This window comes from Anarrhichthys ocellatus, unplaced genomic scaffold, assembly GCF_004355925.1.
Source record: "Anarrhichthys ocellatus isolate YVR2014 unplaced genomic scaffold, GSC_Weel_1.0 scaffold6, whole genome shotgun sequence".
NCBI lineage: Eukaryota > Metazoa > Chordata > Actinopteri > Perciformes > Anarhichadidae > Anarrhichthys > Anarrhichthys ocellatus.
In genome coordinates, this window is record NW_022280036.1 from 14,214,100 (window position 1) to 14,239,411 (window position 25,312).

The following is a 25,312-nucleotide window of genomic DNA, read 5'->3' on the forward strand; positions in this document are numbered from 1 at the left end:
GTGTGTGTGTGTGTGTGTGTGTGTGTGTGTGTGTGTGTGTGTGTGTGGTTTGCAGTGCTGGAAAAAAATGAAGTTAACAAAAATACTACTTACTGTTGAGACATCTTATACTATCTAGTAATTGCTAAACACAAACAAATTTAGTTTTCCCAAGGCAAAACTTCTTGGCATAATTTTAATAAGTTTAGCTAGCTTGTGCCTTACCATAATAAGACATTACTATACACAGTGTTTCTCACCATGAATAGAATATTGGTGTTCAAGAAGAAAAAAGGTTGACTAAAGCATAGTAATGTACTGTATAGAGGCGTTATCGTTTGGAGTTTTAGAATAGAGAAAAAACAGTTTAAAGTAATATCACCCCTGGCCTTTCCTCTTCTCTCTGGTTTTATCACATTTTTCCACTCTGCGACATAGTTGCAGGAAAACATGCACGATGACAATTGCACCTTTCTTCGGATCACTGTTGAATCTCACCTTCAAGTTTCCTTGTCAACAGAGCCTGTAAAACATGCAGCAGTTTCCAAAATCTGTACAGAAAAGCTTTGCTGCAGAAAATAACATCCCGTACAAAGGCTACGGTGGTCTGGAATGATGATTTATTTTACTCAGTTCACAGAAGGCTACTTCAAAATGGTAACATAAGCGTGTTGTGTACTGTGCTGTAATATTCAATATAAGGGCTCAGACAGTCCTTGGTAATAATAAAAAATTCAAAAGAAGCATCTTCTGAAATATCTACATTTATAAAATACAGAAATCGCAAATTTGTAATCTATTTTCTTTATTTTCTTTTAAAGACATTCTGTCTTTGAGTTTTGAAAATATTTCATGCTGCGGGTTATTTTTCTAAATAGAAGCAATTACTGTGAAAGATCAGAAAGATGACCTCTAAAGAAAATAAAATTCTACAATTTCTTCTGGTTGAGAATGAATCATATCCAAATCCCAACAGACATCGAATATATAAAAAAGCACCAATAGCAAGGGGACATGTCAAACCAAATTGGGACTACTACAGGCACCCCACGGGACAATCAGCAGCAAGATGCATTATACATTTGCTGCCCAAATTACGTGTATGATGTAGCAAATATGGCCTTTTGGAGTTTGAAATGTTGACCTTTATGTTAAAGCACAAGAAAACAGTTCCATAATGCATTAGCTGTTCTTGTGTCAAACTGACACCATATCACCTTCAGTTACAGTTTATTACATGATAACATCCATGTTGGTCAAACTTTTGAAACACAGAATCATGCTTTTGATGTTGCAATTTCAAAATTAGAACAGCAGTGGAATGAACTAAATCTAAATCTGAAAATGAATCCTAATAAGAATATAAAGAGTTGAAGCTCCCACACAGCTGTGTAGTTTACAAATTGTATCTTAGGAAGTAGTTGAACTGGCTCTTGCTTTTACAAACTCCCTAACTCCTTTGTCATCTCAGCTCAGACCCAAATATGATTTAGATGGAGCACAGAGTGTCTCTCTCTAACCGTGTGAAAGAAATGTGTCAAGAGGTGGTGAGCATATTTTCCTTCCCCTGTTTTCAGTGACTTCACATAACATTCAATTCAAATTGCCATTTAAAGGTTTGTAATCAAAGCTGATTTAACTTACAAGCACTGTGAACAACATGCATCTCAGAAAATTGTTCTGCCATTTCTCTGTTAGCTCAGATGTTTCTTTAAACTCAAATACCTGCTTGTAAAGCTAGAATATCATTAAATTAAGCTAAATTAATACCACTCTAAATTGTTATGTTCCTATTTTATGTTGTGAGTTTAAAGAAAGGGAAGTCCATGTATCACAGTCAATTTCTTTGTGGCATAAAAACTTCTCATGGGCATACAGCTTTGATTGTTTTGGATTCCACGCACGCGAATATTGTAATTCATTTGGAAACTCCAGTGTTCCAGACACTGGTAATAAATATACATGGCAGTACATATATTGATCTCTTTGAGTCTGGGGACCACGGAAAAACTCCCAATAAATCAGCTGGTCATATGCAGTCTACAAGGTGACTTTTCTCAGTTCCTTATAGGCTATTTATCCTGCCCGAAAAAAACCACTGATGTAGAGAATGCAATTTGTTGTGTGTTGTGACTAGATTACATGATAAACTCAAGCATCGATTCCGATCCACATTTTTGCACAAGATTTAACAGTTAATGACAGGAAGGTGTCAGTGTGGACTGCTCAACAGTGAGCCCAGAGATTCACCAACCATGGGAGGGCATTATTTCAGCCAGCTGTGCCGTTTCACGTTAACTCTTGCCACTTTCGCAACTCCTCCCTCACCATGCAACTCCCTGATGCACTCCGAATGACAGAGGAAAGGAAATTATCGAACACCAATACAATGAAGCTGTCTGGCTGCTGATTAGGGGCACTGTGGCCATCTTGCTTTGAGGCGATAATGAGAGTCATCATTCCCTCTTGGGCTGGAAGAAAGGGGCCTCCTCTGTGGTGATGGTGTGTGCAAGTGTTTGTGTTTTTTTGTGTGTGTGTATATGTGTGTGCGCGCATGCATGTGTTTGTCTTTGAGGTTTTTTTAGCCTAGTGAGGCTCACTAAGCAAACAGCGCAGTGCTTTAACGAAGCCATAGAGATCTCCCGTAGAATACAGCTTGGGAGATATCTTTGAGAAATTCTGTTCATTAAATCAGGCTAAAGTCCAAACATTGACTGTAGGGAGACACAACACATAGACTGTCCCATATATCTTATTACAGCTCCCTCAACCATTTATATGATTCGGGAGTATGAAAGAAAGATGTCTCAAAGCGAAGATGAAAGTCACATTTGTTAATGGAACTTAACATGAATTGTGATCTAATAAGAGAAGCCTGCATGACGTAGTGACACAAGTGACAAGGGGCTGTGCTACCAGTGGACTGGTAACAAAGGGATTTTTTTTCTTTCTGTTTATTCAAATCACCAATGGGGTTTCCATTTGATGAAATCCCATAAATTCAGGAACGTCTCCAAGCCGCTTCTTAAAGGGGGTCCTGAGGGATACACTCTGAGATATGTACATGTTCAACTACTGCATCTGTAGTTCTAAACATCCTGATGTATTGTATGGATGGTAAGAGAGAGAGAAAAGATAAAAAAGAGGAGAGAAAGAGAGTCAGTTCCTCAGCACTCACTATTTAGATCAGGCTGGCAGTGGAACATTGCAGTATGATTGTTCAATGCTTGCTTTCACTTTGTGACCAGTATACTGTAAGTTCAACATAGTCAAACATGGCCTGAGGAGAATATGTGTGACTGTGTAGAGGGGCAGGAGAATATGGCAGGCCGAGGAGATCTTGTGCTCACAGCCAAAAACGTAGGGATGAAGTATTCAGCCTTTGCTAGGGTTGGGCCATGTCTACTGAATTGGCATATGACGATGTCCAGAGTGAAATATTTCAATGGTCAATCATATCAATGTTAGGGAAGGAGAGGGGCGGCTACTCCTACTAAATCGGTCTGACAACGGATAAGCCTCTGAGGTTGAGAGGCTATATTTCTGTGGTTCCATAGCCAGCCAATATCCAGGCCAAGAATTCCTTTTCTATGCATTGCTCATTGTTTACAGTCTGATTAGCAACTTGAGAGACGACGTGCACAATCGGATTGTGTCATTCAATTTGGAATTAATAAAAAGCTAAATCATCATCAGACAATAGCCGATGCGTTTAGAGATTGCATTTAGGCCAATGCTCTTTGGCTCTCCACACGAACTGTTACCCTGCAAATAACCAAAGTCTGCTCCAACGCGATTAGTCAACACTACTTAGACTACAGACATAAACCATAATTGCTTCTGATACCAAAATCTTATCCCATTGCCTACAGATTCTGCATAAAAGAATGAATGCAGAATCTGTTTATAGAGATGATAAACATAGCAGTCCATTGATATGTACACGTACACGGAAAGACATTGTGGCCCTCTATTCCCATAATGCATGCATATTGGAGTATTTCTCTCAGTCTGTTGATCCCAGCCCAGGGGAATTTGGGTAGGAGGGACTTCACTCCCCTGTGTTTACATTGCGTCTATACCTACGCCTTGTTAGCTTTTCTCTTTTGCTGATGTTGGACCCAAGGGAGCACAACAGGTTATGAATATTTAATGTGAGACTACAACTCATGAGAATATAACTGCAAGACAATGATTTGTTAAACTAAATATTATGAAACACAAGTATATACAGTCCACAATGCCCTCAATGTCAAATTCACTGATCGATAATTTACAAGCTATGTTTGAATATTTGTATATGTATTTATATAGTTTTCACATTTGTGAACTAGAATTGATTTGAGCGGGTCAGAACATTTGCCCTTATTTGTTATGTATATTACAATCACTCAGCTATAGTTTCCACATCAATAACATCAGAGCAGCAGCGATGTAAAATATGCCTGAAAATGAGAATAATAAATATAGTGAGATTGGTAGTTTACAAGAAACCCTCCCCATGTTGATATACGTACTGTAGTTGATAACAGAGAGTAAGAAGAACTGACATCATTAAGATTCACCAGTGTGCAAGCAAACGTCCTCCTACCCCCAGATGACTATCAAGCACTGTGTTCTCTAAGCATGGAGGTAATGAGACAAATACATATTACTCAAGTAAAAATGGCATGAATATTAGCATCGCATTAGGCCCTGAATTTAATGATGTTGTGTTGTACAATGTGTCACAGTAACTAAGAGGCATAATATACTTAAACATTGTAAAGGAAAGAAGGAGAAGATATGAAGAGAGCAGAGTCCATTTCAGTGCTTAATGCAGAAGCGTGCCTAAACGTAGATGGAGTCATGAATGAGAAAATGATACTGAATTTAACAAGTCATAACTGAGCTTAACATGCCAGTGCGTGGGATGGTGAAGTAAATTGCTGTACAACATCATTTGAGTTTATTAAAAGTAATGGCTTGTGTTAAGTGAAGTTATGGTGATCGTTTGGTGAGAAATGGAAGCATCAGTACTCACTAAAGGGGTGCAAGGGGTCCAGTATTCAGGGTTCAGCTCGGCTCGCGGACGGAGGTCCAGATATTCAGGGTTCAGTTCAGTTCGGGCACGTGTTAATGTTCCCTTCAAGATTGGAAGAAAAAGTCTGTTAGTGCTTGCTTAGCTTTGGTTTGTTTGTCATTGGTGGAGGAAGACATGTCAGTTTTAATAGCTCATCAAACACAATATATTTGTTGGTATTATCACTCTGGTGCCAAAAATAGTAAACATTACATTTGTTATGAAACCTGTTTAACTGCCCTCAAATGAGCATGACTCTGTACTGTCTTTACTGTCTTTTCATTGAATAAAGGAATACAATTAGCAAAAAAATCATTGTCCATAATGACTATTCACAGTAGAGCGATTAAAACATGCCAATTCAACATTCCACAACAAATTTCCTGAAAGAATTCCTGTAAAATGAAGAGCAACTTATATTCCAAATGAGGTTAGAACTAAGTTTTCCATGCCCTGTGGCCCAAATGACAGGCCAGTGGAATAGACTGAATCTGCTGGGCCCCATAAGGTCTATGATGTATACTGTAATTATCTGCTGATTTTCAAAATGGCTGTGTGTAATGAGGCAATGCTGCATGAAGCCCCAGGCATAAATCACTGTCTTTAACTGACTTCCAGATGACCAACAACAACACGGAGCCGAAGCAGAGAGAAAGGAGGGAACGGGTTATCTGGGCCGCAGCACTATACACTGTAGCATCCGGCTTGTGCTTCTTATCAGCAAAGGCCATATTGTAAGTCGAACTTGCTTACTTAAGACAGTTTTCGGTCTCCTAAAAATAGTCAGCTCACTTGCATTTATTCTCAGTCATTTATCCGTTTACAGCGTGTCTACCAATATATTACCTGCTTGCAGCTTTATTTTACTATGCAACACAGGTGGAGACTTTTTAACTGATGCTGTGTTCGACTCAGCAATGTTGAATGGCAACATGCCAGTCAATCTGTCAGACTGTCTGCTGTCACTGGCATGAAATTGTTTCCATCGTCTGACACACAAACACAAACGTAAACAAATAAACATATATATATATATATATATACTACCAACCCCACCACAAGACACACAGGCTCAGTTAACAGTTACTTAAAGGAGTATTACTTGACCATATGCAGAATTGGGTGGATGGCAACATATCTTTCAATTCAACCGGATACAACAGTGTGATCTCTTGTCTCCACAAAAAAGAATGTAATAAATAATGACGAAAATGTTTCCATTCTTGGTTGGAACATTACCATCGGCAAAAATCAAAAGGGAGGAGGATTGTGGTTTTCTTACCGTGGCCAGTGCAAAGGCCAAAGGGCATTTGGATTTTAAAGGTACAACTGGACACCAACACCATGCCAAATTTGGTAAATGTTTTTCTAAGCCTTGCGTTATATTCAGGTGGCTGTTAATCTTACTGGGAAAAAATGAAGTTGTGATGACTCATTTCTGGTATTACTTTAACTGTAAGGGTTAAAAAAATCTAACTTTCTATGCCTAATTTGTGCTAAGACGTCATTTTTCACAACAGTTCCCCTCACAAATTCTTCGAATTATTGGCGGAATTATTGGCAGTGAAAGAGGTGTAAAGCAATACTTAGAACCTTTATCTCATTATGCATCGTCTTAATATATTCCACTTGTCTGTCACTCGAATTAACGGCGGTCTATCTCCATAAACCGCTCAGAATGTGAGATTAGTTATTAGTACCTAGCTGTTCATCACCAGTGGCATAAGTGACAGAGAGAGGAGAAGTAAGAGTTGGCAAGATTATAATTGATCATTTTTCCATCCACAATGTCAGAGTGATCCTTGGTTGCGGCGTGTGATACTGTCAAAGCTGACAACAAAAATAAGGTGTGTGAATAAAAAAGGTTGTTGAGATTGATTGACTGCTGGCAGTTACATGAGGTTTCAGTAACTTTCCATTAGCTGAAATGGCAAAAGTAGAACATTGTGGATTGAAATGTTGCAATGAAAGAAAAACGGATGATTAAAGTTATGATTTATGGTTTTGACATGTTCTGCAGTGTGCCCATCTTTCCTCTTCATCTACCTGAAATTCCCATTAAAATTGATATTTAGACTTAATATTAACTGTCAGGCAACTAAATATATTTAAACATATATAAGTTCTGCCCAAATCAAACTGCTGAATGGTAAATAGTAGTGTAGGTAATTTGGTCTCTTGGGGGTGAAATTGATTTGGTTTCCAATTTAATTGAAGCGCTACAGAGGCTGAAGGGACTGCTGAGGGTGGCATGACTGATGGAGTGTCCCACATTGAAAGTACTCCAGAAATGTACAGTGCCGTTGAGGGGACAGTTGCATTACAAATGGAGAACAAAATGACAACGAAATTGAACCAGCAGCGCATCATAATGCAGCTTGAACAGCCTGTGGCTACTGACTTTTGGTAATTTTAGGTGCTAGAGGCATGTTACATCTATGTGAGAGTAGGGTAGGGGTTGAGGAATTCATTTTCAGATGGTGAGTGGGACTGCCTTTCCTCATGACCAGTTACAAGACAACAGTCTGGACAAAAACACCCCTGCCCAAAAAGAAACAGATCTTTTTCCTCTGTGGGAGAGGATGCCGCTTTGTGACAAGTGAATATGTGGTTAATTATATTTGTGTGGGAGGATATACAGTAACACATTTGCTTACTGTGTTGTTCATATCCCGGAGAAATCATTGCCCAATGCAAGAACAGGTGAAGTTATATTAGAAAAAGAGCCTGTACCAGGACCGGTGGTGGACAGCAGGGATAGGAGGGGGGCATCCACCAGCCATTTCCTGACATTTTCAGAGGGTGCTGACACTTCCACAGTTCTCATTTCACACATCCCAGTGCACAATTTGGTGGATGACAGTCATTCGCGCCACAAATACATTTATACATGAATACATACTGTAGAAAAAGAAATTTCATATTTTTGGATAAGATGTGTTACAAGTATAGGTGTTAGCTGAGCTATACAAGCGCAAAAATCCACAAGAAAACCTTCACACCTTCATATTTATACCTGCTCCACCTGTGCTGGGTTACTGGAGCACATTCCAGCATGCACTGGGCAAGAGACAGGGTTTACACTGGGAATGGTGCCATTCTGTTACAGGGCTAGCACACATCGATAGACAATGTTATCCATGTCTATGGGCAATTTAGAGTTTGCAGTTCCGCTAAATTGCTAGTCGTTGAACTGTGGAAGGAAAGTGGAGCACATGAAACACAAATTGATTCAAACCCAGAAACCCATTACTATGAAATGCCAGTTTAAACCACCGAGCCACCGCCCTACGTGCTGCACCTCCCTTTCAGACTGAACACAGTCAAGTTCATAGTGAGTCACCAAATTACTAAATGGGCATGAGTCGGAAAACACTCTACGACCATGTGGCTTTGTCAGCACAAAGCTCAGCCATGTGCCCTCATGAAATTAGAGCTCTGGGTGTTCATGCCAAATTGAGTCTAGTTCTATTACCTCTCTGTCCCAAAATGGTTTCCCATAGATAAGTGTCTTCTCAAAACTCAAAGCATTTGTACTGTGGCAGATGTAGGACATGTTGTTAGCTGTTTGTTCGGGCGCTCACTGTAATTTGCTTCGGACGAAAAGATTATTGCAAATGAAAGTATACGTCTTACAATACAGTAGGTGTAAAAGTTCATCAGTATCACAAGCAATTAGTGTTTCCTCGGATCGCATTGGTGACCCTTAAGAAGATGAACTTTTATAACCAACTTGTAAAGGTGAGAATAACAACATCCTGCTAAAAGTCGCAGTGGGCCGTGAAGCTTCTCTTTGAATGAGTTTGTACACTGTGAGCTGAGAAGATGAGTTTCATTAGGGGGATAAAACACACTTTAATCAGCTTTACCATTAGTCTACCCCTGCCAAGCCCTCCCAGTCACAGCAGTCCTTTAGTTCTATTTAATTACCTTAGAGATACCACTGTATGCACTCTTCCTTGACATCACAGGACAACATTCATTTCTCAACAAGTGCTGTGCATGTGTGTGTGTGTGTGTGTGTGTGTGTGTGTGTGTGTGTGGGCTGCTAAGAATAGAACATGATGTTTATCTTGTGACTATTGGTAAGGCTCCAGAGGGGAAAGAAACGATACGCGGCATGTTGTGTGGATGACTTATCTCAGCTCTTCGATCATTCCTCATTTACTCAGCCATGTATTTATGAACTATTGGTTATTAATCATGTCAGTACGGTAAGACAATAAGTATGTTACAATTTTACATTTTAATGAGAAAAAAAACATCTTTAATGAAATGGATGTGAAGTTGGCGAATTTATAACGTGAAGACAAAGAGAAAACTGAGTAGAGTCGTCTCAACAGATAATATACAACAAAGACCATATTCCACTTATAGTAGTGTTAATAGTTAACACTTAAAGCACAGTAAAATCAATCACAGCATCATCTGACTTGTCTCTGGAAATTACCCAATATGGGTTAATATATTAAGACTTAATCGCCCTGTGCTGGCACGGCTGTCTCCTAAAGCTAAAATGAGCCCATAAAGTGTTCCTGTGTGGGGAATATTCTGGTCACCAGACGGAGATCAGCTGAGCAGCAACCCCTAAACCAAAGAATGTTGCTGTTGGGTTTTGATTCTGTCTTCCTTTTTACATTTTGCCCTAAAAAAAATGTAACGAATGTACAACTGAGGTGGGTGTTGACGATTGTGTAGTTTTGATGCAGGCAAAGTTCTCAATGCAAAGGAAAACGGAATGGAGGGAAGGAAGGAAATTGGGGACGATTAGAAAATGAGAGTGCACAAGAGAGTATTAATATTAAGCTGTTGAGATGGCTGGGCGAGAAAATCTGTGATTATTATTCTTTTATTTGCAAAGCTATGCTGCAATTGGCCCTTCCTTTGGTGGCGGCATTAAATTTGATGTTTATGGGTCCCAGTGTTAAGCCCATTTCCACGCTTTCCATTCCACACACTAAGTATTGACATTCCATTTAAGTTGACGACAGCGAGGAGGGTATTTTATGACAGAAATGTAATGGAAATGCATGCAGCGGGTATTGCTGTTAAAAAATATCACCCAATTACAAGAACATCTTTGCATAGTTGCAGAGTTAAGAGAGTGTGCATGATGCACCTCTGCTCTGTTCACAAAGAACAAAGGGAGAGAAATTTATCTCAGCCCTCCGCCCCTCCACTCCCTCTGCTGCATTAAAACACATACAATGAGAATATTCTCAAATGAAAAGCCTACTCTGTGTTTGTGTGTGCAGCCGGCAAAAATGTATATAGAGCTTATGTTTGATATGATAATTAATTACACAAGTTTAAATGTGCCTCTGCCACAAGGAAATTAATGCAGACACAGCGTCTTAAGTGTGTTCAGCGAGGGGGAAAAATAAATGTGATACTGTGGATTGTTAACATGGTTATTCAATGAAGGTGCTTTGTGAGGGAATGGAAAACAAATTAGGTTAAAGTCTTCTGACAAGATAAATAAAGCCTTGATCAATTAAGTGGTTGAAAAAGATGGCCGTGCGGCACTCGATGGGGGCAGCCTTGCTGTTAAACTTTCATTCTTGAGCCACAGAGAAGCATTGATTCTCTCTGGCACCCTGTCCTTGTCATTACTGTCGATGCTGAGGCCAGCCCAAACCATTCTCAACAACCGCTAATGGCTTAAAGGAATTGAGCTGGGCTTGTAGCAGAATTCTAATAAGCACATTTTATGAATTTGGTGTGCAGGGCCGAGAAGGCAGAACGCTGCAGGTTGTCTGGAGAACACAGCGAATGCATTAACAAAAGTAGAGACCATCTTGCGATGAGATCACACCAGCTGTAGGGCAAATAGGGCCAGGGGTGTTAAGTCCCCACTTCCTAACCACCTACTTCCAGGACGACGCCCACCTTCGAACTCGGCCTTCATTTTGATCTCAACCAAACACCTGTAAAGTTTCATGACTGCATCTTGCCCAGTTGTGACGCTATCGCTGTGACAAAGTGTCTCCAGGACCACATTCTGCCATGCAGACACACAAGGTGGAAACAATACACCGCACGCTGTCGTGGCTGGCACCAATTCTCTGCCATTACTGCACAGTTGGAACTAAGAGGCTGAAATGAGATTGAGGTAATAGAGATGCCAGTTTTTTTTCTGATGAAACAGGTTGCAATAGTAATAATTGTAACCTGAATTAACAAACATTTCATCTGGTTTAAAAGCTGTTTCCTATCAACAACCCAAACTAATATATGTCATTCAAGTTCAGTGAGAAAAGCTCATTTTTTTTTCTTTCTTTCTTTCATTCTTTTTTTTTTCTCCTTCACCCTTCAAATATTCTGCAAGAGCGCCTTTCAACCTCCAAGTGAAGAACTTCATCTCATTGGGGGTCTTGTCTGAGCTTCTGGCCTCAGAATAGAGTTACCCTGGGAGTTCTCCCCGAAGGAGCCATGTACAAAAGGAGAAGAAAGTTTTCCCTGTCATCAGTTGGGTTTCTATTGGTCAGTCTGTTGAGCACTTTTTTGACCTTCATTTTCTTCTGCAGACAGTGATTCTCGCTCCCTCTTCTTGAGAAAACTATCTTTTTGGATAGTTAAAATCATTTAAACTGACCTATGGCCTTTTATGGCCCATGCTTTTCCAACTTATCCGTCTTTTGACTGGTATTTTATTCCACATGCTGAGACACGTTTTGAGTGCAAAATAGCATTGAATCCACCGTGTCCTTTCTATTTAAATAAACATTTTGAAAACGATCTGCTCTCGTTTGGGGCAATAACAGTCATTGTGAGTGTTGAAAAACAAGCAAAAATGAGTTAGTTTCACAGTAGATGTGAAACTAAAACCACATCCTCTAAAAATGTAAGTAGTTAAAGTTCAAAATATACAAGAAGGGAAGACCGGTGATCTGATAGAATCCAGTGAGAGAGGGATTGGTAGAAATATAACACTCTGTTTCATAGTCAGAGAAGCAAGTGACAGCTGTTTTACACAGCTCCACAACCATACCTACACAACACAGACATTTCCTGTCTGTCTCCTGTACGTCTCTATCCGTCTGCTTCTGTCTTTGTTTCTCCATCTAGTCGAAAGCTCTTTGTTCATTCTGGAACTGCTGCTCTGCTACAAAGGAGCTCAGCGAATTGAAGAAGCCGTTGCAGTAAGAGGGCTGCGTTTGAGTCAACTGAGCATTCACCGTTGAGGCAATGCTTATAACCATATAGGTCCAATTTACAAGGCCTGCAGACCCACTCCACGCTGCCCTATTAAATTCAGCACTGGACAATGAAGGGTAGGATAGTTGTAAGAATTAAAAGTAGCCTAAATCCATGGTATTCACTTTGTGAGTGTAGGTTACAATGCAAACGGCTGTTGTCTGCCATAATGTATGAGCTACATAGAATGTGAGACGTTATTCTGTCACCTCCTGCACTGAGCGCATTTCAATTGCTTCCTTCCTTGAAAACCACTGACTAACAAGAACATGTGCTGTACAGCCTTCAGGTAGGAAACAATGTAAACTAAAAGGCAACTTCTCTTTTTCTGCACCAACCTTTTTGGATTTTTAGCAACAGTAGCAAGAGTGCAAGTCTCCAAGGACGGCTGTGACGTTTCAACCCGCTTTAATCCATTTGGACGTAAGCTGACAGGCTTTTAAAACCTCAATTTAGAGCTAAACAGATAAGCTAACTAAACTGATAAAACATAAAAAAAAAGACTTCATTGTTAATTGCATGCAACTTTTTAACATAGTATCGCCTGTGCTACTCACTCATTAGCCATGTCATAATGAGTGGCACAGGAGAACATAATACTCGGAAACAATTAGCAAACTGTGACCTGCCGAGAGGCCAAAATGTTCCACAACGTTCTGCAGGTTGTTCTGTCGAGTTAACAGCTGAAGTCTGTGAACTTATCAGTGGCCAGCTCCTGGTGAGATAATGCAATATGACTGGATGTATGAAATGTTACACATGTCCTGAACAGTCCTCTAGCCTTAATGAACAGACATTTTTGCAGCCGCTGAACTCTGTTGAATGTCCACTTATTGTGTTGTACTTTTTCTGAAAAAAAGTGAGCCCTCTCCGCCATGTGTGCTTCCATCTGACTTTCTGCCGAAACTCGTCCCTGTTAACATTCTCCTCTGTCTCCCTCTCAAAGAATAACTGTATCAAATCATGAAATGGTAATAATATCGCTATGAAATTTGAGAGCGGAAGCAGTTGTTTTGTTCTGTTTTTTCTTCTTATCAGACACTAGTAGTCACAGTTGGGTGATGAATGTAAGTCGGGTACCCACATGGCTGAAACAAAAGCCTCACGATAAGACACTGATAGTCAATTAAATATTTATAAACTGGTTGAAACGATTCATAGATGTGTGTCTGTCAGCGTGTCAGCAATGCTGCCTGAGAATGTTTAAGTGTAAGAGAGCGTTACAGCTGACGGAGTGAGGAAATACTCATATTTGTCAGCACTTTAAGAATTGTGGGACTAGTATAATAGGAGTAGGATATCCTTCTTTACCTTTATTTGCGTGGCCCATTTTTCAGTAGATTTAACACTAGAGCAACCTAGAAGTCATGATGGTTATGTATGAGGTTATTTATGGCTCAAGAATTAGAAACCCTACGGTAGTAATGTAAACACTGAACATTTCCCATTGCATAGTACCAGAATATACATTTTTATTAGTCGAGTTGGGTGCGTGAGTTGGAGTGGGTCTGGTGGGGAGCAGAGTAAAGCGGTTTCATTTCACACTCACTGATCAAAACATGACATTTCTGTAGACTTATACCAACAGACTAAACATTTTCTTTAGAAGCTGAGTGCACAAGCTAAAATGATGAAGTATGTGAAATGAACAGGAGCTGTCAGGAGTTATTGTTGGCCTAGAGATGTGTACCTGGCGTACAGTGTCTGTCAGCCATATTTTCTGTCATCAAGCTGCCCAAACCCTTTTCAAAAAGTACAATTATAACACAAATCCCATCCATGCAATTCCTTTTTCTTGCCTAGGGTGAGGTAAAATGATGTTCATCTGTGCAGTGGATTGTATTAATTATTTCTTCATATCTTGAATTGAAACAGCCACACAGCTTTGGGGAAAATTAATGGATAGTTTATTTGTATATACTTTATTTCTATGTTTGTCGGTCGTAACAAACGGACGGTGTCTGCATTGTTCTGATTAATACACACTTAAGTTGTAAGTCGTATTACTTATAATGTTTACTGGTGAGAAGCAAAATCGTATGGCTGAACAAAGTTTTGCAAAAGTTAAGTATTCCAGATTGGAAACATGACTGTCATTTTGAATGTTTTCTGCGATGACATCAAGGTGAAGTTAGATGATATGGAGGTACTGTATCATTTTTTCCAAGCTGCTATTTTGAATTGCAGCCTGAACTGATTTACGTCGCTGTCAATGGTCTCCCCAAGATGTTTTGGATACAGCGAGTTTCTAAACAGTCAACACGCACCGAAAAAAAGAAAACACTCTTACAATTTGAGATGGACTGTGTGCTTGCTGTTGTGCTTCCAAATGAGACACTGAGGGGTTCATTATCCTTGCTGATGTAAACATCTCTCTCAAGACTGCACCTGTATCTGAACATAAGGTATTATAGTTACAGTAAATCATTTGGAAGGAAAGCCTTCCCTTTTATTGAGCTAGCCACGGCATCTCAAGTTGGTGGGTATGAACTTTATTTATTAAATTTTTGCACCATTAATGTGGAATGTGGAATTTCTAAAGATGGTTTGCAGTCATTATCATACATCTTTATCATCCGTTGCATTCCCTTCCACGCAGTGTTTCTGTCTCTGAATGTGATGCAAGTCAAGCACAGTGAATCCGGTGCTTGCAGGGGAAACAGGGGACAGCTAGCTAGACGGCAGACACATTTGCATGCAAACAATCCTGATTAGTCACGCTGAAGTGACATTATTTCACCCAGTAACCCAGTTTGCATGCATCATTTGATAGCCATGTTATTTTATTCAGCGTGCTGAGATTCAATTAGATCCAATCTGCATCATCCTAAAAATATCTGATTAAAAAAATCTGTGGTTGTCTGACAATCAGCAATGTTTAGGTATATTAAGTGCATTGTTCCATGAATCACAAGCTTATCTTATCTAAAATATCATAGTAAGGTGAAACATACTAATTACAGTCACTGCATAGTGTGTGATGGGATTTCAGTCAGATTAGTTTGAGCATGTTAATGTACTGAATGTCAACTAGAGATGTAGTGTTGCACTGTAAACATGGTATTTATTGATGTATACTTAAAATAAATGGTTATAGTTTAGCTTTTTTAATCATATTATCTCAGGTCCATAATCCTCACACGATGCCATTTGAAAGCCCTAAGTATATGCACGTAATTCTGTTTCTGCTATTTCTCATTTTGCTGCAGAATAGAGTACAGTAGCATTAGCAAATGTCACCATAACAGAAATGCTGTAGCTAAAATTAAACAATGACTAAGCAGAAGATGAGATAAGGGGGAACTAGCGTACGATGTAAAGTCCTGTTCTAACTTTTGAAGCTACTTTAAGATATTGAAGGATTTTATACATCACAGATAAGTATCTTGTTAACCATCCTCCAGGGTTTAAATGTCAAATATACCAAATTTACTGTAATTAAACACTTTCTTATATCAAAGGAGCATCTGCCAGCTTCATCTGTGGGTTGCAGTGAACCTTCTCCTCATGAATATGTAAATCAAAAGTGAACCTGAAAAAAAAAAACATCTACCTAAAGCCGAGGGCCAAAACCAGCCGGTAATAAATCACAAAGCGATAAGAAATAATATTCGATTCAAATGAGTCAACAGTAGCGTCACATAAGGTCATCCACAATTAATAACACGAAGACATCAGATGTTATCTGCTCTGGTCAATCTCTAACATCGGGGAATTAGATGAAGTCAAGTGTGAGCGCAAAGCTAATGTTCCAGATAGATTATCTGCAGGCTTGCTTCGGCTAACTCAATGGTTCCTGTCAGTGGCACCACGGTTTACAGCTAGTGTAAACTTGCAGGATTTTTAGAATCCATGGGGTTCACAGTGAGATTTAGTAGGCCAGCAGTGCTGCAGATGACTGGCTTTAGCACAGCATTATCCCTGTTACGGTACCAGGTCTGATTCGCGGTGAAAAGAGAGATGCAAGTATGTTTTTGATTAAGTTAGAACTCCAAATGCGATTTGCTATTTCTGAAGCAGGTTTTGGAAGGAGCGATACTTTCAGAAACAGACTTAGTTACGAGTTCTAACTTTTTTTAATGTGCTTATCATTTTGGACAACTATTACATTTTCAGTGAGGTTCACTTCATCTTTCAAAGGCTTGATTTCTTTTCAGCTCCACACAGTGAACATTCAGAATCGCTGGTCAGGGAAAATGCAGTTGGATGTTTAACAGAGGTTCACTTGATATTGCAGTATTGATTCGGCTTCATACTTTAGACAAATTTCTTGTGCCCTAAAGGTAACAAGAGAAAATAAAAAGTGAAAGAAACCACAGATTCAAGTTCTCAAGGCCTTTGGGAAGAAATTATTTTCAGTTAGACTTTAAAAGAGCTGTTAGATGGAAGGCTGGATGCGATTTTGCCATCAACCTTTCACTTGTTCCACAATTTGCTTTTGCAATAAATTCTAAAAGCTGCAGGTCTCTGGCTCTCCCTCTGTTCTGTGCCATGAAGCAGTTTTCATTGCAATGAATGCGATCCGGCATATTATCCATGAAATCCAACCCTGGAGCGCAGGGATGTGAATAGGAAGTGTAGAGAGCTGTAGAGACTGCCAATCTCCTAATTGTACTACTATCTCATACTTCTTTGTAAAATGTAAGAAAAGTGAAGAAGAACATGAGGCACCTTTGAACATTTTCAATAATAATTCAGAGGAAGATAACAGGCAAGATATAACTAATTTCAAGACCCATAAAGTCTTAAAAATTGTACCCAACCTAAGATTAAAAGAAAGAACCGATTCAAACCTGATTGACACCAGTACAACTGGATAATCTCTTACAATAAATGATGTCATCATAGGTACACTTCCAAAAATCCATTGTAGCTTTCACTCCAGGAAAGACTAACATCTTGTTACAGTTTGTTACAGTGCATGGAAGTGTGCAGAAAAGACAGCACAATTATTCATAAGAGACCCTGTAGTGAAATTCACTGGGGCTTTTTTATTTATTTTTTTAAATCAGCTTTGCAAATGTTTTATAAGAAGGGGAATGCACTGAAAATGTTTGATAGATCAAGGTTGTACACAATAGATTTTGAATGTAGAAAGAAAAGAAAACTCCACAGTGTCCCTGTGAATTTGGAGACAAACGAGAGAGATTTTAAAAAGAATGGCCATAATCTACACTCGAGAGTCTGAAATGTGCCGACTCCAATCTCTGGTTTGGGGCGTTTTGGCGTTTGACGCAAATTCGCGCAACTTCGCCCGAATTCGCGCCGCACCATCGCACCATCGCGCCATCACAAATTTGCGTCACTCCAGTCTCATCGCATCTGTGCATAGACTTTGTATGTAATCTCGTCTAATGGTGTGAACACAGCATTAGACTCTCCCGGCCTGCTGGACGAACACACCCTCCAAATTCCACATTCAAAGTATTTTAACACAGTGTTTTTGTTATATCCAACTGGAGATAACCCCGATGACATCACTATGACGCCATCAGGGTTTTTTTCTAAGACTTTTGCATGTGTCCCTCAGAGCCATAGAGGACATCAAACCACTCTTTTCACAGTTAGTGAAGAGTAGCTCTCGTCATCAAAAGTAAGCTGATTGTATCTGTGAAAACAGTGCCCCCCCCCCTTTAAACTGTCTCTCACATTATCAAACTGTTTCAGCCGGGCCCAACCAGAAAGTCCTGATTGTATTTGCTCCTTGGTTTCTCCCGGGGTTTTGGTCTGCCCGCAGGCCTCTCATTTAGTCCTTTGCCTGTCCTATCATATTGAAGAATCAAACACGGCAAATAGAAAGCATTTCCATGGGGATGTTACTTTAGCAGCGATACAAACAGAAACCACTTGCTGTTGCCTCAAACTACATTTAAAATTGTAAGTTAACTTGTCAGGTGTGATTACCGTTTGTATCACAACTATATCCTTCAGACTTAACACCTTAAACATATCTCCACTTATGTATTAGCTCTCTGTGAACTTCCCGCTCACATTTGTTTAAGAATGGGGCCTTTTATGCTGTCGATAATTTGATTCGCTATACTTAAATGTTTCAGTGATTTCTCAGACAGTGTTTGTTTTCAGGTTTCATCACTCTGGTTGTGCAAGCCACAGAGAGTGGACCTTCATCATACTCTACATATCACACTGACACACACTAACACTAACACACTAACACACATACACACACACATTCTTCCAAACCCTATAATAATGTGCGGATCTGCTGTAGTGATCACTGTCTCCCTCCTCAGAGATACTTAATGACTAAATCTCTTTCTAACTGGCAGGGAATCACATAATTGGCTGTGGTCCATTTGCTCACCCGCGTGTGTGTCCTCTCACTAACAGCAGATTTTAATGAATCGGTTTTACAATGATTAGAGATCCTGGCTATGGGGAGGTCAGGGAGGGGGCGAGCGACTCTGACCACTGACAGACCTCCAAGCATAGACATCTGTAGTCTGCGTGGTCTGAGCCCAGTGCGACGGGCTTAATCAAAACGCTGCAGTTTTCTCTCTCCTGAAAGAAACTCTCTGTCTGCTGTGTCACTGCACCGTGCTATCTCTTTCTAAGACTGTGCGTCACTATCTTTCTCCCTGTCTGCTCTTGCAAACACATAAACACAGACCCTCCGGTACAGTATATCTCTATTTCCACCTTGCCATAATGTTATTAGCCTCCACACACAGTATCCATGGTACCCAAAACGTAACCCGAGGGGACTGAACTACAGGTGACTGAAGCAATTTCAAATTACGCTCTCACTCATGTCTGCCTTCTTTCACAGCTTATCTTTTTACAACAGTTGATAGAAATGTCAAAAAAGACAGAAATATCTTCTTTTAATTCAACCATACATGTGTCATTTTAACCATTTGAAATTCTGCAGTAAACACACATTCTGAGATGTCAATACCTCCAGCAAATTTTACTGAGGTGGAATTTTCACCAATTTCCTTTCATCATTTTCATGAAGTGCATATCATAATGTGGTCTATGTCAGTCATTCCCTTGGGGAAATGGATCTACGCCAGCTAAATGGGACCTCAAATTTTATAATAATTGTAGCCAGAAGAATTCCTTAACATCCTTTTACAGCCAGAAGTGTACATTTACTCAAATACTTTGTTTAAGTACAATCTTGAGGTAATTCAACAGACTTGACTATTTCCATGTTATGCTAATTTATATACTCGCTTGTAACTTATTTCAGAAGGAAATTGTTTTTTTCACCCAATTAGCCATAAATGATTATGCTCTGTTATACATTAAACTATCAACTACCACCATCCGTGATAATTATATAATATCACACTGACAAGCGTCATTCTGCTGCCTAATGACTATGTTTACTTCTGATACTTGATATTTCTGTACCTTAGTGCTTTAGAGATTTTAACAAGCCAGACTTTTTCTTGCGGTGAAGTAATTTTAATAGGCAAATTGCCAGATTCTTAGGAAGTAAAAGATCTGATTACTTCTTGATACCATTCTACAATGCAGCAATGATTATAATTGGAAATGTATTTTGTTAATATGCCTCAGATATGAGGTTCTAAAAATGTCAATTTTGAAAAAATGACAATGTAAAATGACAAAACTTGTACTAAGAGGTAAACCAACTTGTAAAGTAACTCTGCATCTCTACGTTTTTTCCTGCATAATACCATTAAATTCAGTGTACACACTACTATAAATGCTTTGTTTTGGTGGCTGATTACTTGATTTTTAATCCTTAAGAAACACTGAGAACCGTAAACTTATGATACTAAAAAAATACACAAAAAAACCCCCACTAAAACGCACACATATAAATACCTTCACTGGTGTCTGCTGGTCGATAAGTATGACTCATAGCCTGAAAGCCAGCCTCTGTGGTGATAAAAAGCATGGCTCACTGAAGTGCACTGTTGTGCCAACTCCACTGATTTACCATGTCAACCTCTCTAATTCACCATGTTCTCCATGTTGGCCAGACAATCCATGTAGACAGCTTCAAACCAACCACACTGACAGGAGAGGCAACGGCAGTTGGAGGTCTGCCCAGTGCGTCTCTGGCTATGACACACCTGTCAATCAAATAGAAACACCACAATATGCGAGCCAAAGAGCTGCTGTGCTAGTGCTCCTGCCAAAAGAAGCCACAGATGTAATTTATTTGTCAGCATCGCAACCTACATCTCAAATTACTGATACTACCAGTTTTCTAGTTTAGAATAGTGTCTAATATGTATTTATCATTCACTGGAATCATATGATTGAAAGATTATTCTAATTGGCCTGGGTCATCCTTTTTCATATGATGCCATGTACAGGTACAAAGCACCATGGAGTCAACCTCTCACTTGACGATATAAATAACACCTAGTATTCATTTAGAATTAGCTTTTTGTGTACAAAAATATACTCAGTATCACATGGGAATAGAGTGGTGTGCAGAATTTTAAGAAATATGGTAGAACAATAAGTAATCAACTGTTTCCATTTCAAACTTATTCCTGTACAGTAGGTTATCTTTTTTTTCTGCTGCTAATAAGTACATTGTATCACTCTCTTTCATGTTCACAAAAGGGGGGGGGGGCAATGGCCCCTTCCCAACTCCCTACCCCCTTGTTTCCAGCGCCCTTGCTCAAACCACGGCCATCTTTAAACTCATTTTGATCGACACACCAGTAAAGTTTCATGACTGCATCTTGCACAACTGTGATGCTATAGCGGTGGCAAAGTCCGTCCACAGATAGACAGAATAATAACCACCTGGCAAAGTACTCATGTTCGCTTCTGTTGTAGTTCCCGCTGCAGTAGGTGTCTCCAGGACGACACACACACACACACACACACACACACACACAGAGACTCACAAGCTGAAAAAAATACCAGCCACATGCTGTCACGAGTGATAACCATTGCTATGATTATTATTCATTATGCACTCCACCGAATTTTGTCTCTGCTTATTTTCCTTCATTGTATACATGTCTCTTATGAAACCAGCCAAATAACAACAAACCGGTCTGTGTACTATCTGTGTATGTATGTTTGTGTTTTTTTATTTGTTGAGCCTTGCCAGGCACGGATAAAGAGGCTTTGCTTAATGGACTACGCTGAGTTTTGGGGAGATTAGCTTGTGGGTCAACCTACCGTTACATGATGACAAGACAAAAATTACTCATGTGTCCCTTGCATTGTTTGCTCCGGCGCTCATGTTTACACTCAGCATGCGCTAGCTAGCATTGACTGACTATATACTTGACTGAGAGGCTGAATGGACTATGACTATTATTTACGCCTACCATAAAAGTGTAATGTGCATCTGGATATGCTATATGGACAATGAACAATGTGATCATGCCCTTGCTTTTACACATAGTACTTGATGTCTGCATCTGTCGGCTTAGTAATTGGATCCTGTTTTTTTATGAGCCCTTTAAACAAAATGAGGACAGTGCAGAAGAGTTGAAAAGGTGCCAATTTTGTGTATTGTAATGTCACATGCATTGGCAGGTGTAGAGTCACAAGGTCTGTTAATAATGCAGGACAGACTTTGTTTTGGGGAGGACGGGGGGTTTGCAATGTTTTGCAGAAGGAGTTGTCCTCTGATAATGTGACCTAAACCATCTCAGAAGGTCCCCGGCCCTCATGTTGGCCCTAATTTCCTTAATAATAAGCATAAGGGATGTGATGCATAGTCATTTATCATAAAACCCAGAGCATGATGCCACAAAGTTAGAACTGTTAGAAACAAAACTAAAACATTTGACGACTGCGCCATGAAGTATATGAGCATTTCTCAATTGTTAGGGTCAGGGGGGGTCATCATCCATCATCCACAAAGCAGCTCTTTCAAGAAGATTTAAACTTTGAGGACTGCTGTGCTTCCTACTGCGTTATCTTCTTCTACCACAATGCACTGTAAGTGGAGACAGTGAGTGGCTCATATCGATCTTAAAGGTTGACAGTTTACCGAGATAAAAGATGCTTCTTAAGTCATAGATGGCAAGTTTCCCAGTATGCTACATTCACAAGGCTCTACGATTCTCCCAATGAGAACACATTAGCTGTAAAACCTTATTATGGAACAGGCATAAATCCATCCAATTTTTCCATATACTTAGATATATAAAAAGAGATTTTTCTTTAGCAAATGTATGAAAAGACCACATATATTTTAGTTCCTGTTTTAGGATCATTACAAAATTGTTTAAATAAGAAGTCATCAATAAATTACAGTGATGCTATGAATCCCGTCGTTGGCACGCTCCTCACAATGGGGGTTTGACATTAAAACCAATGACATTAAAGATAATGCAAAAACATTACTCTGACATGAAAATAACTGACAGTTTAGCAGGAAAAGGTCAGAATGGAAATGACTGTTCACTCATTATTGAGCTCCCAAGGCCTCCTTTTTACGACCACTTGTTAATAACTGCCACGGCAGTTACTACTAATGGCTGTTACTTGTGATTGGTTTGGAAGTATTCTTCTCTCATCAGCTTTTATCCATTGTGGGAAATAATGAACAACAGTAAAGAAGGACCTTTTTATGTTCTTATACATGTTTGAGATACATATATCTGGATAAATGTAGGTATTAATGATATTAGTGACAGAGTGTAAATAGTATAGGCCCTGCATGAGCCCTGCAATGGAAAGTGGTGACCTTCCAACCATGGTCATACTTGTGGGTATCATATAGTGGAATCATGGCAGTTGTAATAGTCCTTTGTAAAAGTTTGCTGTAAAAGTACACTTTGACAGCACTTTACATAGTATGTCATGAGGACAGCCACGCCTAAACATCTGACTGGTTTAAATAAAAACCCAAGTGCAATTTTTTCAGTGGTCTTCGATCATGATATTATGAAGACATTCGCCAATTGACTTGATGAATCTGACTCAGATAATGTAAGACAAGCTAATGTTCCCATAAGGATTCACTATCTGGAATGCTAAGGCTGAGGCCAAAATATTACGGTTCTCAAGCCCCTAAAATGCATGCCGCTGCTGCCCCTGCCCTAGAGCAGATTAGCTACAGGAAAGTCCCATGCATGCAGGAGCCAAGATTGCCCAGATAAAAAAAAAAAATGAAAATCTAGTGGGTGGATTGTGTGTAAATTGGAAGCCAAGAAATAATATGTCTGCTCTGAAAAAGATCTTCTCCATCAACAGCAGCACTCACAAGGAGCAGACTGGACTGTCGGGGAATAATCACCTTGGCCTAGTTATCATTCAGACTTACATACATCACATAAAACTATTCCACCTTTTCTAATGCAATACCAAATTTGACAGAATCTCAAAAAGAGCTGATTTCAAATAGTTGGAGATTTTCAAAATGACACAGGCCTGCGTATCTGCAATGTGTCTTTCTCTTAATTCAAAATTAGAGATGTGCTGTATCACAGAAATATAATAGGGAATTGGTTTGTAAGTTTTTAAGATGATGAATCAGTAATAGATAGTTAATGAGTAGAAAGGGTAAATATTTAATAAAAAGTGATCCTATCAGCTGCTATACCAAATATCAACTAAGATCCATCTCCGTTTGTACAGAACAACAGACTAAGCTGTAATTAGCTGGTGTGATGAACATATGTTAGCATCTTACACTTGATCCAAACACAAACGCTGACAACTTAAAAGCATTTAAGTGTTCTACTACATTTCATTCCATTCTCTCTTTCTCAACTCAAACTTTAATGTTTAGAGATACCGCGGTGGAATCCTCAAGCTCTGCTGCAAATCTGTAGCTTCTGTTGTATCACAAGCAAGATAAATCTTTTTTTTTATGATCTGTTACCCCTCCCTCTCCCACCTCTCTTTTTTCCCCTGGACACACATTCGATCCTCAGTGTTGACTGGCCAAGATAAGACATCAGCTGCGAGTCATCAGGCACAAAAAGGGCTGGCGGCACGCAGCTTTGCCTTGTCTTGACTCGCCTCACAGCGAGGGACACATCCCCTCAGCCCTCTAGCAATCGATGACACTCTGGTTACCTCTTGTCCTAGCTCCCTCTCCTTCACACTGATCTCTTCCTTTAACATGTGTTCCCTTCGCATGTGTTCCAACTTGTGACTCACTCGTGTCTGTACTTGGCGGTACATGTACAGAGACGGAATGAATCAACAATAGTGCAAACATGGAGTCACACAGATGGACGCGCACACTCACATGCCATAGAGAGTCAATTAAACGTTTGCTCCGGAATCTAATGAATTTGAAAGCCTCCTGGGTTTTAGTGTTTACATTTGCGCTTGTAATGTTGCCATATCAACTGAAATCACTCAGGACACATTTGAATGTTTACAGAGCACTCACATTTGTGTGGACGTTCAATTATTTGATTCTCACAGGTTCTACGCCAACATTTCCACAGAGACACTTTGGCAAGACTTCTGTGTTGTTGAGAAATACAGGGAGAATTGGGTTGATGCTCAATATCAATATACAATAACTAGCAGTAAAAAATATATATTGGTGATATTATTTTAATTTATAATGATGAATTAAGTCCAAGAACAAAGTTATATTGAAGCATTAATGTTAAAATACATTGTTCTTTACAGTATGGAGAATCATTTCATCCACACAAAAAAATCTATGTATAGTAAAGTCAAAACTAATCAATGAATAAAAAGAAATGTAATAAAGAAATGTGAAAATGACGTCATTAAATGGAAATACATATGGGCAGTGAGATTTAATGTCAGTGCTTTATACAGCCATTAAATACATACAAAGGAAAGGTTTGACATTTTGGTCTTATGAGGTGAGGCACAGTCACTTGTTCAACTATTAATGAAAACTGTAACGTAGAAGCAAAACAGAATTTCGAAAAAGAAAAATTAGCTGAACAATTTAAACAAAAACACTAACTTTCTTATTGCTTTTCACTTTTCCAATTTTCAAATTGCCATTTGATGATAACTATCTGTAGTTTGAATATCACATGTTTTTTTAATTTGCTCTATTTTGTATTTAATTACTGTCCAATACTAGTAGTAGATCAAATAAAGTGAAACAAATATTCACAATGTTCTGCCCTTAATTACGTATCTTCCTTCTTT

The 25,312-nt window shown here is 39.3% G+C and overlaps 1 protein-coding gene across 2 annotated transcripts in view; it reads right to left on the reverse strand.

Moving 5' to 3' along the window:
- Nucleotides 1-25,312, reverse strand: part of pcdh9 (protocadherin 9) — a 183,851-nt gene that overhangs the window by 129,580 nt on the left and 28,959 nt on the right. For both annotated transcript variants that reach the window (XM_031846166.1, XM_031846167.1), the window contains exon 3: nt 5,003-5,104. In XM_031846166.1, coding sequence (XP_031702026.1) covers nt 5,003-5,104 — 102 coding nt within the window. The remainder of the gene's footprint in view (nt 1-5,002; nt 5,105-25,312) is intronic.